Below are 16,078 nucleotides of genomic sequence, written 5' to 3' on the forward strand. Positions count from 1 at the left end.
CGGTGACATCGAAGGAGGGCCGCGTTTCGGTGACATCGAAGGAGGGCCGCGTTTCGGTGACATCGAAGGAGGGCCGCGTTTCGGTGACATCAAAGGGGGGGGTCCCAAGTTTCGGCGACATTACAGAGGGAGCTCATTTTGATGACGTCACGGGGAAGGCCGCCTTTGAGTGGGGGGGCGGGCCTCGGTGACGTCACAGGAGGGGGACTGTGACGTCACGGGTCGCCGCGGTGAGGGGGCGGGGCCGACTCCGGGACGCGGCGGTGACGCAGGCGCGTTGTTTTGATGACGCCAGGCGCCGAGTCGGGGCCCAGTCCGGGAGCTGCGGACCGCGGCCTCTCGTCAGCGCCGCCGCCGCCGCCCAACGCAGCACTCTGGCCTCATCGTCGGACTCGGAGCCCGGTGGAGCGTCTCCGCCGCTGCCGAGCCCTCCCCCCAGGAAGAAGCAGCGAGTGTCCGCCAGCGGGCCCGGGCCCCGCCGCCGCCACCGCCGCCCCGCCACCCCGCTCAGCAGCATGCAGCAGGCCCCGGCCCCCAGCACCAACGGAGCTCAGCCCGTCACCCTCACCGCCGCCAACGGGCAGCTGCCTCACACCGGCCCGGGGCCCGGCCTGGAGCTGGAGGCCGGCGGCCCCGACACGCACCCCGCGGCCGGCACCGGCCGCAAGAAGAAGCGGCTCTCCCGGGCGGACGAGGATGTGATCCGGCTGATCGGCCAACACCTCCGGGGACTCGGCTTCAAGTGGGTAAAAGGGACTGGGGAGACAGAGAGAGAGAGAGAGGGGGAGAGGGAGGGAGGGCATTTCTTCCCCCTTTGTAATGGGGGGGGGTGCTGGGATCCTCCTTTGTAATGGGGGGGGCTGTGATCCCTGTTTGTAATGGGGGGGGCTGTGATCCCTCTTTGTAATGGGCTGGCTGGGATCCTCCTTTGTAATGGGGGGGGCTGTGATCCCTCTTTGTAATGGGGAGGCTATGATCCCCCTTTGTAATGGGAGGGCTGGGATCCTCCTTTGTAATGGGGGGGGCTGTGATCCCCCTTTGTAATGGGGGGGCTGTGATCCCCCTTTGTAATGGGGGGGCTGTGATCCCCCTTTGTAATGGGGAGGCTGGGATCCCCCTTTGTAATGGGAGGGCTGTGATTCCCCCTTTGTAATGGCTGGCTGGGATCCTCCTTTGTAATGGGGAGGCTGGGATCCTCCTTTGTAATGGGGGGGGCTGTGATCCCTCTTTGTAATGGGCTGGCTGGGATCCTCCTTTGTAATGGGGGGGCTGTGATCCCTCTTTGTAATGGGCTGGCTGGGATCCTCCTTTGTAATGGGGAGGCTGTGATCCCTCTTTGTAGTGGGGGGGCTGTGATCCCCCTTTGTAATGGGGGGGGCTGTGATCCCCCTTTGTAATGTGGGGGCTGTGATCCCCCTTTGTAATGGGGGGGCTGTGATCCTCCTTTGTAATGGTGGGGGCTGTGATTCCCCCTTTGTAATGGGCTGGCTGGGATCCTCCTTTGTAATGGGGGGCTGTGATCCTCCTTTGTAATGGGGGGGCTGTGATCCCCCTTTGTAATGGGCTGGCTGGGATCCTCCTTTGTAATGGGGGGGCTGTGATCCCCCTTTGTAATGGGGGGATTGTGATCCCCCTTTGTAATGGGGGCTGTGATCCCCCTTTGTAATGGGGGTGGCTGTGATCCCCCTTTGTAATGGGGGTGGCTGTGATCCTCCTTTGTAATGTGGGGGCTGTGATCCCCCTTTGTAATGGGGGGTCTGTGATCCCCCTTTGTAATGGGGGGTCTGTGATCCCCCTTTGTAATGGGGGATCTGTGATCCCCCTTTGTAATGGGGGGTCTGTGATCCCCCTTTGTAATGGGGCGTCTGTGATCCCCCTTTGTAATGGGGGGGGGCTGGGATCCTCCTTTGTAATGGGCTGGCTGGGATCCTCCTTTGTAATGGGGAGGCTGTGATCCCCCTTTGTAATGGGGGGGGCTGTGATCCCTCTTTGTAATGGGGTGGCTGTGATCCCCCTTTGTAATGGGGAGGCTGTGATCCCCCTTTGTAATGGGGAGGCTGTGATCCCCCTTTGTAATGGGGAGGCTGGGATCGTCCTTTGTAATGGGAGGGCTGTGATCCCCCTTTGTAATGGGGAGGCTGGGATCCCCCTTTGTAATGGGAGGGCTGTAATTCCCCCTTTGTAATGGGCTGGCTGGGATCCTCCTTTGTAATGGGGGTGCTGTGAACCCCCTTTGTAACGGGGGGACTGTGATCCCCCTTTGTAATGGGCTGGCTGGGATCCTCCTTTGTAATGGGGGGGGCTGTGATCCCCTGTTGTAATGGGGGGGCTGTGATCCCCCTTTGTAATGGGGGGCCTGTGATCCTCCTTTGTAATGGTGGGGGCTGTGATTCCCCCTTTGTAATGGGCTGGCTGGGATCCTCCTTTGTAATGGGGGGCTGTGATCCTCCTTTGTAATGGGGGGGCTGTGATCCCCCTTTGTAATGGGCTGGCTGGGATCCTCCTTTGTAATGGGGGGGCTGTGATCCCCCTTTGTAATGGGGGCTGTGATCCCCCTTTGTAATGGGGGTGGCTGTGATCCTCCTTTGTAATGTGGGGGCTGTGATCCCCCTTTGTAATGGGGGGTCTGTGATCCCCCTTTGTAATGGGGGGTCTGTGATCCCCCTTTGTAATGGGGGATCTGTGATCCCCCTTTGTAATGGGGGGTCTGTGATCCCCCTTTGTAATGGGGCGTCTGTGTTCCCCCTTTGTAATGGGGGTGGCTATGATCCCCCTTTGTAATGGTGGGAGCTGTGATCCCCCTTTGTAATGGGGCTGTGATCCCCCTTTGTAATGGGGCGTCTGTGATCCCCCTTTGTAATGGGGGTGGCTATGATCCCCCTTTGTAATGGTGGGAGCTGTGATCCCCCTTTGTAATGGGGCTGTGATCCCCCTTTGTAATGGGGGGGATGCTGTGAGCCCCCTTTGTAATGGGGGGGGCTGTGAGCCCCCTTTGTTATGGGGGGGCTGGGATCCCCTTTGTAATGGGGGGGCTGTGATCCCCCTTTGTAATGGGGTGGCAGTGCTCCCCCTTTGTAATGGGGGGGCTGTGATCCCCATTTGTAATGGGGGGGCTGAGTTCCTCCTTTGTAATGGGGGGTGCTGTGATCCTCCTTTGTAATGGGGGGTGCTGTGATTCTCCTTTGTAATGGGGGGGTGCTGTGATCCTCCTTTGTAATGGGGGTTGCTGTGATCCTCCTTTGTAATGGGGGGGCTGGGATCCTCCTTTGTAATGGGAGGTCCTGTGATTCTCCTTTGTAATGGGGGGGTGCTGTGATCCTCCTTTGTAATGGGGGTTGCTGTGATCCTCCTTTGTAATGGGGGGGCTGGGTTCCTCCTTTGTAATGGGGGGTGCTGTGATCCTCCTTTGTAATGGGAGGTCCTGTGATTCTCCTTTGTAATGGGGGGGTGCTGTGATCCTCCTTTGTAATGGGGGTTGCTGTGATCCTCCTTTGTAATGGGGGGGCTGGGTTCCTCCTTTGTAATGGGGGGGCTGTGATCCTCCTTTGTAATGGGGGTTGCTGTGATCCCCCTTTGTAATGGGGGGGCTGTGATCCTCCTTTGTAATGGGGGGGGGCAGTGATCCCCTTTGTAATGGGAGGTCCTGTGATCCCACTTTGTAATGGGAGGTCCTGTGATCCCACTTTGTAATGGGGGGCTGTGATCCCCTTTTGTAATTGGGGGGGGTCTGTGAACCCCCTTTGTAATGGGGGTGCTGGGATCTCCTTTGTAATGGGGGGGCTGTGATCTCCTTTGTAATGGGGGTCTGTGATCCCCTTTGTAATGGGGGGGCTGTGATCCCCCTTTGTAATGGTGGGGGCTGTGATCTCCTTTGTAGTGGGGGGGCTGTGATCCCCCTTTGTAATGGTGGGGGCTGTGATCTCCTTTGTAATGGGGGGGGGGCTGTGATCTCCTTTGTAATGGGGCGACTGGGATCCTCCTTTGTAATAGGGGCTGTGATCCCCCTTTGTAATGAGGCTTTGGGATCCCCCTTTGTAATGAGGCTTTGGGATCCCCCTCAGTGTTGGGGGGTGGGGTTCTGGGATCCCCCTCTTTAATGTATGGAACGGGATCTTCCTTTGAAATTTACAGGTGGAGCGGATTCGTCTTTTGTAATGTTGTGGAGGGGGGGTCCTGGATTCACTTTTCTAATGTGGGGGAGTGGGGCCGGGATCCTCCTCTGTAATCGAGGAAGGGGGGGGAGGCGGGATCCTCCTTTGCTATGTGTGTGGCGGGGGGGGTGGGGCGGTGGTCGGTGTTATCCTCTTTTGTAATGTGGAGGAGGCTGGGATCTTCCTCTGTAATGTGGGAGGGGAAGTGGGGGTGCCGGGATCCTCATCTTTAACGTTGGGTTGGGGGCGCACGCCGGAATCCCACTCTTTAATGTGAGGGGGCGGGGTGGTGCCAGGATCCTCCTTTGAATTGGGGTCAGGGGGAGGGGAGGCGGAATCCTCCATTATATCTGCGGGGGCCAGGGTCACCCTGTGTGCCGTGGGGGTCGGGGTAACCCTCTCTGACTGTTTTGAGGGACTGTAATCCCCCATTGGACGTGAAGGTTGGAGTGGCGTCCCTGCTTGCCGGGAGGGTCCTACTGGGCGTCCCTGATTGCCGGGAGGGTCCCGCTGGGTGTCCCTGATTGCCGGGAGGGTCCCGCTGGGTGTCCCTGCTTGCTGGGAGGGTCCTGCTGGGTGTCCCTGATTGCTGGGAGGGTCCCGCATAGCAACTCCATTGCCGGGAATGGTTTGGTTCCTGATCCTGTATTATAGTTTGGTGTTTGGTCTGTGATGCCCTCTGGACAAGGCTTTGATGCTTTGTGAACTTTATGTACACTTTTGTGCTGAGGTTTGTGATTCCTTCTCTTTGTACAGGAGAGTTGAGGCTGTGATTCCCTCTCTTTGTACAGGAGAGTTGAGGCTGTGATTCCCTCTCTTTGTACAGGAGAGTTGAGGCTGTAATTCCCTCTCTTTGTACAGCAGAGTTGAGGCTGTGCTTCCCTCTCTTTGTACAGGAGAGTTGAGGCTGTGCTTCCCTCTCTTTGTACAGCAGAGTTGAGGCTGTGATTCCCTCTCTTTGTACAGCAGAGTTGAGGCTGTGATTCCTTCTCTTTGTACAGGAGAGTTGAGGCTGTGATTCCCTCTCTTTGTACAGGAGAGTTGAGGCTGTGATTCCCTCTCTTTGTACAGGAGAGTTGAGGCTGTGATTCCCTCTCTTTGTACAGGAGAGTTGAGGCTGTGATTCCCTCTCTTTGTACAGCAGAGTTGAGGCTGTGATTCCCTCTCTTTGTACAGCAGAGTTGAGGCTGTGATTCCCTCTCTTTGTACAGGAGAGTTGGGGCTGTGATTCCCTCTCTTTATACAGGAGAGTTGGGGCTGTGATTCCCTCTCTTTGTACAGCAGAGTTGAGGCTGTGATTCCCTCTCTTTGTACAGGAGAGTTGGGGCTGTGATTCCCTCTCTTTGTACAGGAGAGTTGAGGCTGTGATTCCCTCTCTTTGTACAGGAGAGTTGAGGCTGTGATTCCCTCTCTTTGTACAGCAGAGTTGAGGCTGTGATTCCCTCTCTTTGTACAGGAGAGTTGAGGCTGTGATTCCCTCTCTTTGTACAGGAGAGTTGGGGCTGTGATTCCCTCTCTTTGTACAGGAGAGTTGAGGCTGTGATTCCCTCTCTTTGTACAGGAGAGTTGAGGCTGTGATTCCCTCTCTTTGTACAGCAGAGTTGGGGCTGTGATTCCCTCTCTTTGTACAGGAGAGTTGAGGCTGTGATTCCCTCTCTTTATACAGCAGAGTTGGGGCTGTGATTCCCTCTCTTTGTACAGCAGAGTTGAGGCTGTGATTCCCTCTCTTTATACAGGAGAGTTGGGGCTGTGATTCCCTCTCTTTGTACAGGAGAGTTGAGGCTGTGATTCCCTCTCTTTGTACAGGAGAGTTGGGGCTGTGATTCCCTCTCTTTATACAGGAGAGTTGGGGCTGTGATTCCTCCTCTTTGTGCAGCAGGGTTAGGACTGTGTTTTCTTGTTTTTGGGTTATAATCCACCCTCTGTATGAGGCAATTTGGGTTTTAATCCCCTTTGTTATTGAGGAATTTGAGCTGTGACCCGCCTTTGTCATCCTGGTTGGATGGACTGTTATATTTCACTTTGTCTCCAACCCTGCACCTCTCAAATTTTCTTTTCTACTACTTTTGGGACCCCTCCCTGCCTGGTGGTGCTGGGATCCCCCTCTGTGATGGGACCACCCTCTGTGATGGGGGGGGGATGGTGCTGGGACCCCCGTCTGTGATGGGGGGGATGGTGCTGGGACCCCCCTCTGTGATGGGGGGATGGTGCTGGGACCCCCCTCTGTGATGGGGGGGGATGGTGCTGGGACCCCCCTCTGTGATGGGGGGGATGGTGCTGGGACCCCCCTCTGTGATGGGGGGGTGATGGGACCCCCCCTCTGTGATGGGGGATGGTGCTGGGACCACCCTCTGTGATGGGGGATGGTTCTGGGACCACCCTCTGTGATGGGGGATGGTTCTGGGACCCCCCTCTGTGATGGGGGGGGTGATGGGACCCCCCCTCTGTGATGGGGGATGGTGCTGGGACCCCCCTCTGTGATGGGGGCGTGATGGGACCCCCCTCTGTGATGGGGGATGGTGATGGGACCCCCCTCTGTGATGGGGGATGGTGCTGGGACCCCCCTCTGTGATGGGGGCGTGATGGGACCCCCCTCTGTGATGGGGGGATGGTGATGGGACCCCCCTCTGTGATGGGGGGGATGGTGATGGGACCCCCCTCTGTGATGGGGGCGTGATGGGACCCCCCTCTGTGATGGGGGATGGTTCTGGGACCCCCCTCTGTGATGGGGGGGGTGATGGGACCTCCCTCTGTGATGGGGGATGGTTCTGGGACCCCCCTCTGTGATGGGGGGGGTGATGGGACCTCCCTCTGTGATGGGGGATGGTGATGGGACCCCCCTCTGTGATGGGGGCGTGATGGGACCCCCCTCTGTGATGGGGGATGGTGGTGGGACCCCCCTCTGTGATGGGGGGGGTGATGGGACCTCCCTCTGTGATGGGGGATGGTGATGGGACCTCCCTCTGTGATGGGGGATGGTGATGGGACCCCCCTCTGTGATGGGGGATGGTTCTGGGACCCCCCTCTGTGATGGGGGATGGTTCTGGGACCCCCCTCTGTGATGGGGGGGGTGATGGGACCTCCCTCTGTGATGGGGGATGGTGATGGGACCCCCCTCTGTGATGGGGGATGGTTCTGGGACCCCCCTCTGTGATGGGGGGGGTGATGGGACCTCCCTCTGTGATGGGGGGTGGTGATGGGACCTCCCTCTGTGATGGGGGCGTGATGGGACCCCCCTCTGTGATGGGGGATGGTGATGGGACCTCCCTCTGTGATGGGGGATGGTGATGGGACCCCCCTCTGTGATAGGACCTCCCTCTGTGATGGGGGGATGGTGCTGGGACCCCCCTCTGTGATGGGACCCCCCTCTGTGACAGGGGGGTGGTGCTGGGACCACCCTCTGTGATGGGACCCCCCTCTGTGATGGGGGGATGGTGCTGGGACCCCCCTCTGTGATGGGGGGTGGTGCTGGGACCCCCCTCTGTGATGGGGGGTGGTGCTGGGACCCCCCTCTGTGATGGGGGGGTGGTGGGACCCCCCTCTGTGATGGGGGGTGGTGCTGGGACCCCCCTCTGTGATGGGGGGGCGGTGCTGGGACTCCCCTCTGTGATGGGGGGGTGGTGGGACCCCCCTCTGTGATGGGGGGTGGGACCCTTTCCTACCTTTCTGACCTACGGTACCGTTGGTGGCCCTGTTGCCTCCATCTGAAGCTCTGGAATTCCATCCCTAAACCTCCCTTCTCCTTTAAGCACTCCTTATAACTTATCTCTTTGACAGACCTGTCGTCCCGCTGTCTTAATATCCCCTATGGAGCTCAGCTTCAAATTCTGTTTGGAAACTGACCCCTACAGGTCATTTTTCACTTGTTAGAAATGACAGTTGTCATAATCAGTGGGTGAGCAGGGGTGTCTGGTGACTGCGCTGTGTCTATTAGGGCTCTGAATGAGCTGTTTGATGTTCCAGACACAGTGGGGGTGACTCACCGACGCTACCTCGATAGATCTATGCCGCGGCTAATCCCAACTGAGGTCTATTTACTTTTCCTGACCCTGTGCTGTTCGCCTGCCCCCTTTTGTTTGAGCAGAGTGTTTGACAGGGGGAGTGCATGGCTGGCTTCCAGCTCCCTAGCCCAGGGGACGGTGGCCCGCCCCGCCAGAGTGGGAGAGATTTTTTTTTTCCTCTGGTCAGACAAGCCAGACAGGAGTCACGTTGTCAGCTGTGTTCTCTCAGCTACTGTCATTGTTGCTGCTGTGTCCTGCCTCATTAGATTTTTCTATGAGACTTTCCTTTCTATAGCGCCTTTCTTCGCTTCCGACATCTCAGAACACTTCATACTTCAAAGGGAGCAACTGCAGCCACTGTAGTAATGAAGGAACCGTGCCAGCTAGTTTGTGCACAGCAAGCTCCCACAGTGTGAACTTCCCCAGATAACCTGTTCCAGCATTGTTGGGTTGTTAGATAAATGCTGGCCTAAGACAGCGATGATAACTTGCCCCGCTCTCAATTCAGTCGTGGCCATGGGATCTTTTACATCCACCTGAGAGGGCAGATCAACGATTCATCAACATCTCCTCATGCGAAAGATGGCACCTCTGACTTTGCTGCACTCCCTCAGCGATGCCCCGCTGGCAGTGCGGGGCTCACGCTACCGCTGCCCCACTGACAGGGCGGCGCTGCCCCACTGACGGCGCAGCAAGCTGCAACCACCCGACGCGCGGGTTCAAAACGTGACAGGGCCCAGAGCCTGCGACCGGGCAGACCTTAGCTTTTGTACATGAGGTAACTCAGTAACTGAGGCCGGCATTTAATTGAAGGCTGATGTCAAGTTTACACGGCCGCCGTCTGAGCCTTGTAATAGGATCGCCCCTGAATCGCTCCCAGCTGTCTGCACAATACGTGCCTCGATTTTTCTGTTTCTGTAGCTCCTGGTTTCCATGGCAACGCCGGCCCACAGTGAGTGTAGGGCCTGGCTTGGTTAATGCAGATTAACCGAAGATTGACTATTCAAAGGAGATCACTGCCGCAGTGAAGTTGTTGTTCATCAATTCTTGTTTTTTTGGTCCAAAAGTTGAAACCAAACTAATTTTTTTGTTTTAATGACTTCATTCGGACCTCCTCTGGGCACATGAGCTGAGAGCTGATCTCGCCGAGATCCTTTGTGAATTCCTCTCTGCTTCGGTCAGATCGTTGATTTTGGACCCTTATCTAATTGTTGGGAGCAGGGTGGAGGCCATTCAGCCCCTCGAGCTTGTTGTGCTATTCAGTTACATCATGGCCAATCTGTGTCTTGACTCCCATCTACCTGCCTTGGTTCCTTAACCCCTTACCCAACTCAATTTAAACTGAGAAGGATTAGATTTTTTTGAGCCCCTCGCCCCCACCCCCCTCCGAAGCCGATGTAGTCTTCCTGAGGAGCAGTGCTCAGAATGGAACGCAGTGCTTTAATTGGGAGGGAATTCCAGAGTTTAGACTCCAGTAAGGTGGTAATGACCAGTTCTTCAGCCAATATCACGAAAACAGGTGGTAAATATTGGCCCCTGGGCAATGGGGAGAACTCCTTCCCACCCGCCGCTCCCCCCTCTGCCCCGGCGCTCCCATGGTACCTTTCAATCCACCTGAGTGGACAGACAACGCCTCCAAAAGCCAGCAGTGCAGGGCTTCCAGAGCACAGGCACTGGAGCGGCGGCCTGGACTGTGGGCTCAAAGTCTCTGGGCCAACCTCCTGGCGTAGTCAGTGCAGGGCCCCCGTCTACGCGATGCTCCAAAAGCGCCACTCGCCTCGGTTTGGCTCTTTGACGGTGGCCGCTCCCGGCGCTTATCCCAGCATCCCGGCCCGGAACGCTGCAGATCCGATAGGCTACCCGGCAACCAGGAAAGCAAAGCTGCCAAAGTGCCACATCCCACTTCACCGACCAGTCGGGCCAGAAGTGATTCCAAGGCTTTTCAGCCTGACCTGCTTTGTCGGACCCCATTCCATTGGCTGGTCGCTGATTGTTTCATAAGTTTATCTCTTATCAGTTTGAACCCGCTGTCCTCTTGTCCTCCTCTCCCATTGAAAGTCAAATTTCAGATTAGCCTCATCCATTCCCTCCCCCCCTCCAGCTACCTCGTCCTCCTCTCAGGCGCCCCCTTTGCAGGCTGTAAGGCCCAACTCGCTCCAGCCATTGCGGGCGTGCTGCCCCCTGGTGCGATTCCCCTTGAGAGAATGCGTTTCACTATTGCAGAGATCTGGTTTTGTGGATTTGAGTTCCTTCCCTTTTTGGGCTGTGGCTCAGTAGTGTGCCACTTCCTGTCTTCACCCCAAACCTCTGTAAGCCAGAAGGTCATGGGTTCAAGCGCCACCTCAGAGACTCGACCCATAATCCAGGCTGATGCTGCCAGTGCCAGTACTGAGGGAGGGCTGCACTGTGGGAGGCTCTGCCTTTCGGGTGGTACTTTTAAGCTGTGCCCTCCCCCCCTACCCCAGGTGGACGGAAAAATTTCCTCGACCACTATCTAAAACAGAACAAGGGAGATCTTCCTGTGTCGTGGGGCCAATATTTGTCCCTCAACTGACATCACTAAAACGGATTTTGAGTATTGCTGAAAAAAGGGACATTCTGTCAAAGCTTTTCATCTTGCACTCATCAGGACAGATTCACAAGAATATCAGTAGTAAGGGAACAACAATTCATACTGCATGAGAAGAGTGTGCTGATTGGCAGAGGATTTATTTCTTTGCAGTTTGTGGGATCTCTTGCGCCCAATATCTGCCGCATTTATTTAACTAATACTGAGCATGCCTCCAGAGTGATGAATTGTAAAGCACTTTACGGGGGGAGGACATAAGGTTGCTAGATAACTGCAGCACCTTTATTGTACATGGGGATTAGAAATTTGGAAAATAAGGGGATTGGAAGGAATTGGAAAGCTCTTTCAAAGGAGTTGGCTCTGACCTGATGGGCTGAATGACCTCCTCCTCTGCTATGTGCTGCCAAGACTTTGTTTAAATGTCGGTGAAGAGACAGCTCTTGTTTGCGAGCTCGATCCCACAATCAGCAATGAGATAAATGACCAGCTAGCCTGCTGCTGATCATGACGGCTGGCCCCAGGACACCAGGAACGAACTCCCCTGCTACTTCCAAAAGTTTAACATCCGCCTGGGAGGACAGGTTGAGCATCGGTTTAAAGTGTCTCATCTGAAAGATGGGTTCAGCCTCCGGAGCGGGGTCAAGAGCTGCCGCCATTTTGCACGCCCTCTATCGTGTGGGGTGAGGTGAGGTGGGGTGAGGTAGGCCAGCAGAAGACCTGCCCTGTCGGGCACTTGTGGACTCGCTTGGGGCACCGGTGCTAGGCCGGTCCGCATCCCTTGCACAAGTGCTGCAGGAGGCCGCTCGGCCCCTCGAGCCTGTTCTGCCATTCAGTTGGATTGTGGCTAATCTGTTTTACGACTGCCATTTCCCCGGCATACCTGGTGCCGTGTTGAGAACTCCGCGGCTATTCCAGATGGGGGTCCGATGAGAGCGTTATATAAACTGTAACATAGCTTCCACCCCCCCTGGACTCTGGTCCCCTTGAGATGAAAGGCTCATATTCCCATGATCCTTATTGGTTATTATTTTGTATCACTAGCTTCTACCGATTTCTATTCGTGAACCCCTAAATCTCTCAGCTCCCCTCCAACTCCGAGCTTCCTGCCATTTAGGAGGTATTCGGAGCTATTATTATCTCTGAGCCTGGCATTGCTGAGGTGGATTTGGTGCCAGCCAGCTCACTGGCAATAACCCTTTGCTTCGAGTGCTACACTGGGCGTCACCCCACTGTTCCCTGCAGGTCAGGAGGGGGCCCTGACACCACTGCCGGACCCCAATTTCCACCCCACTTAAAAGCGTCCAGCGTGCCCCTGCCACTCGACTGGCGTCTGTGCCACCCTGCTGCCTACACCGTGCTGTAGCCGTGCCTGCCAGCATTCAAACCGCCTCGGAATTTGTCTCAACTGGTTGGACTTTTGCCCTGTCCACCGTGCAATGCCTAATCTAAGGGGTGAATAGTTCAGGTTTCAGCAGCCTGCACCATCCCTTCCTGGCATTGGGTAAAAGGGTGGCTGGGGGAGGGGGAACCTGTGTGCACAGTCACAGAATGGCAAATATCAGCTGCTCATTAACGCAAATAAAGGTGTGAGTGGGGTTGTGCGTCACTGTAGGGGGGGGTGGGGGGGTGCAGTCGTGTGTATGCGTGTCGCTCTGCGGGCACAGGGCCGCAGGGGTAGTTGTGTGGCTCTGCAGAGGATGGGAGTCTGTTGCTCTCTGGCGGTGTGTGTTCGTGTGTTGCTCCACGGGTGCCGGGGTGGGGGAGGTGGGAGGGCATGGGGGTGGCTACCTGAGTGGCAGGATGGGGAATGTGCCACCCTTGCAAGGGCGCGTGCCCCTCTGCCTGGGCGCACGCCTTGTATGCGCGTGCGTCCGAGTCCTGCCTGTCTTCACGGCTGAATGAGTCGAGCAGATGAGTGACGTTGAGCGAGCGAGTGAATGACTGTTCGCAGGTGGTAATATTGTTAGTGTTAGGCTGTCCCTCTGCATTAAACAGCAATGCAGGTTGCTCTTAAACCGTTTATCCTTGTGGCTGGGTGCACCTTCAGCCGAAACAGCTGTTAGTGCTGGCAGCTAGTGTCGTGCTGTTTAATGGGTCAGCGATACCCCCTGCCTGGGGCTCCATGGGCAAGTCCTAATCAGCTCGGGGCAGCAGAGGCTCCTTGTGCGCGAAAAATTAACCAGTGCTTCCCGCCATATGGCTCGACCCAACTGTTCCCCGCTTGGGGCTGCCCTTAGAGCAGGAAGGTATAATCCAAGGAGCCTGCGTCTGATTGTGTTGGAGGTGCTGCAGGGAAGCGGGCAGCAGCAAACCTTCTCCCAGGCCCCTGCCCACTACCAGATGGCCGCGAGCTCCTTCCGCTGGGAGGTCAGGTTCCGTTGGGGTGCACCTTGCGTTGGACCATGGAAACGAATTGCACATCAGAGGCTTGGAGGTTTCCGATGCTGTCTCATGGGTATCGGGCAGTGCGAAAGTTGTTGTGACTCCCTGAACGGTTAAGCACACAAAAAAGAGCCTCCGACGTGGTTGTGGACAGCCATCCGGGGTGATAATGTTGCCCAGTTGATTGCGCCTTTTACACTGAAGCCCATTGCCCCATGTCCCTTCTCCCTCCCTCTGTTCTCCTCTCGCTCGCTGTTTCCTGGTCCTTTTGAACTGAGCTTCCCCTCCCCCCTACCCCAGCCTACTCCTTTGACGATTTGCATTTATATAGCACCTTGAACATCGTAACACATCCCAGGGCACATCACGGGAATGTACTCCCAACAAAATTTGGCACCACACCACATAACGAGATGTTGGGTGACCAGAAGCGTGGTCAAAGAGGTCGGCCTTAAGGGGCCTCTTTAAAGGAGAGAGAGAGAGAGAGAGAGGCAGAGAGATTTAGGGAGGGAATTCCAGAGTTTAGGGCCCCGGGCAGCTGAAGACACCAACGGTGGAGCGGTTAAAATGGGGGAACGGGTATAAGGCCAAAATTGGAGGGGAGAGACCTTGGAGTGTTCTGGGGCGGGAGGAGATTATAGGGATAGGGAGGAGGCGCAGGGCGTGGAGGATTTTGAAAACTAGGATGAGGATTTGAAAATTGAGCTGTCGTGGGACCGGGAACCAATGTAGGTTAGTGAGCACAAGCCTTTTAATAGTCACAAAGGAAAAGTCAAGCCTGCCATTAATGCTTAAACAGAAATCACAACACGAGCAACAGTCTAATCCCATGTGTCCCGCTCTCTTCCTAAATGCTGCTTTCCTCTGACAACCTATACAGTCTCTGAAATGGCCTCCATTTCAATCGCAGGCTCCAGTCATGTGTCCTGCAATCTCACCTTGATTGAACTCATTTTTTTTCAAACTTTCTTTTCACCCAGCTCTCTTGATTTTTTTTTAAAATATATAACTCTTGACTTTAGGCACAGGCAAGCTGTTGATGAGAGGCAAGTCTGTTTTGTAGACTCCCTCTCAATGGAGAAGTGTGCAGGTCTCACACTGGTTCATCAATTTATTAGTGACCATCACCCATTAGCGATTCACTGATCAGTGAATCACCCGATTTACAAATTCATTTAAAGTGGCCGCAGAGGTTAATAAGACTGTACATTGTTTCTGTTTGTTCATTCACAGGATGTGGGTTTTGCTGGCTGGGCCAGCTTTTATTGCCCATCCTTAGTTGCCCTTGAGAAGGTGGTGGTGAGCTGCCTTCTTGAGCCGCTGCAGTCCGTGTGGTGTAGGTACACCCACCGTGCTGTTAGGGAGGGAGTTCCAGGATTTTGACCCAGTGACAGTGAAGGAACGGCCGATATATTTCCAAATCAGAATGGTGAGTGACTTGGAGAGGAACTTCCAGGTGGTGGAGGTCCCATCTATCTGCTGCCCTTGTCCTTCTAGATGGTAGTGGTCGCGGGTTTGGAAGGTGCTGTCTAAGGAGCCATAGTGAATTCCTGCAGTGCATCTTGTAGATGGTACGCACACTGCTGCTACTGTGCGTCAGTGGTGGAGGGAGTGAATGTTTGTGGATGGGGTGCCAATCAAGCGGGGCTGCTTTGTCCTGGCTGATGTTGAGCTTCTTGAGTGTTGTGGGACCTGCACTCATCCAGGCAAATGAGGAGTATTCCATCACACTCCTGACTTGTGCCTTGTAGATGGTGGACAGGCTTTGGGGAGTCAGGAGGTGAGTTACTTGTCGCATGATTCCTAGCCTCTGACCTGCTCTTGTAGCCACAGTATTTATATGGCTGGTCCAGTTCAGTTTCTGGTTAATGGTAACCCCCAGGACATTGATAGTGGGGGATTCAGTGATGGTAATGCCAAAGAACGTCAAGGGGAATTGGTTAGATTCTCTCTTGTTGGAGATGGTCATTGCCTGGCACTTGTGTGGCGCGAATGTTACTTGCCACTTGTCAGCCTAAGCCTGGATATTTGTCCAGGTCTTGCTGCATTTGGACATGGACTACTAAATGTCAAAGTTTCATTTCTAGAGGAACAGAATTGAAAAGTAGAGGTTATGTTAAGCTTGGTTAGTCCATACTTGGAAAGCTGTGCACAGTTTTTTTTCCTTTATTCTTTCATGGGGTGTGACAAGGCCCAGCATTTGTTGCCCATCCCTTATTGCCCTTGAACTGAGTGGCTCGCTAGACCATTTCAGAGGGGCAGTTAAAAGTCAACCACATTGCTGTGGGGTCTGGAGTCACATGCAGGCCCAGACCGGGTAAGGACGGCAGATTTCCTTCCCGAAAGGGGACATTAGTGAACCAGGTGAGTTTTTAATGACAATCGACGATAGTTGTCATGGTGACCATCACTGAGACGAGCTTTAATAATTCCAGATTTTATTAACTGAATTTAAATTCCACCAGCTGCCATGAGGGGATTTGAAACCGTGTCCCCAGAGCATTAGCCTGGGCCTCTGGATTGATACCGGAACAGAGGTTCTATCTGTCGAGAAAGACCGAACGTCCTGGGCTCTCTCTCTCTCAGAAAGGAGAAGCTTGAGGATTTAACGGTCTTTAAGATTACTTGTTTTTAAATGCTTATCTATTTTAAGGTTTTAGCAGGGTAGACGTAGAGGTGATGTCTCTACCTGTGGGTGGGTCCGAAACTTGGGGCCACGAGTATGTGATAGTCGCTCATAAACCCAATTGGGAATTCAGGAGAAACTTCCTTCACCGGACAGTGGTGAGAATGTGGAGCTGGCTGCCACAGGCTGTAGTTGAGGTGAATAGTATCACAGCTAGGAACGTGGAAAGTGAAACACCAGGAAACCAGCCATGATCTTATTGAATGGCAGAGCAGGCCAAATGGCCTGCCCCTGTTCCTATTTCTTATGTTCTAATGATTGCAGCACTGGAGACCATTCAGCCCATCGT

The 16,078-nt window shown here is 54.9% G+C and overlaps 1 protein-coding gene across 1 annotated transcript in view; it reads left to right on the forward strand.

Annotated features, from left to right (window-relative positions):
- Positions 1–285: 285 nt before the first annotated feature.
- LOC144675980 (WD repeat-containing protein 26-like) overlaps positions 286–16,078 on the forward strand; it is a gene marked incomplete at its 3' end in the record, with an annotated part of 43,033 nt that continues 27,240 nt past the window's right edge. Inside the window, 2 exon segments of the mRNA XM_078536497.1 lie at positions 286–322; positions 325–742. Of these exon segments, the coding sequence (XP_078392623.1) occupies positions 286–322; positions 325–742 (455 nt within the window).

This window comes from Cetorhinus maximus, unplaced genomic scaffold (genome assembly GCF_964194155.1).
Source record: "Cetorhinus maximus unplaced genomic scaffold, sCetMax3.hap1.1 HAP1_SCAFFOLD_1254, whole genome shotgun sequence".
NCBI classification, from domain to species: Eukaryota; Metazoa; Chordata; class Chondrichthyes; order Lamniformes; family Cetorhinidae; genus Cetorhinus; species Cetorhinus maximus.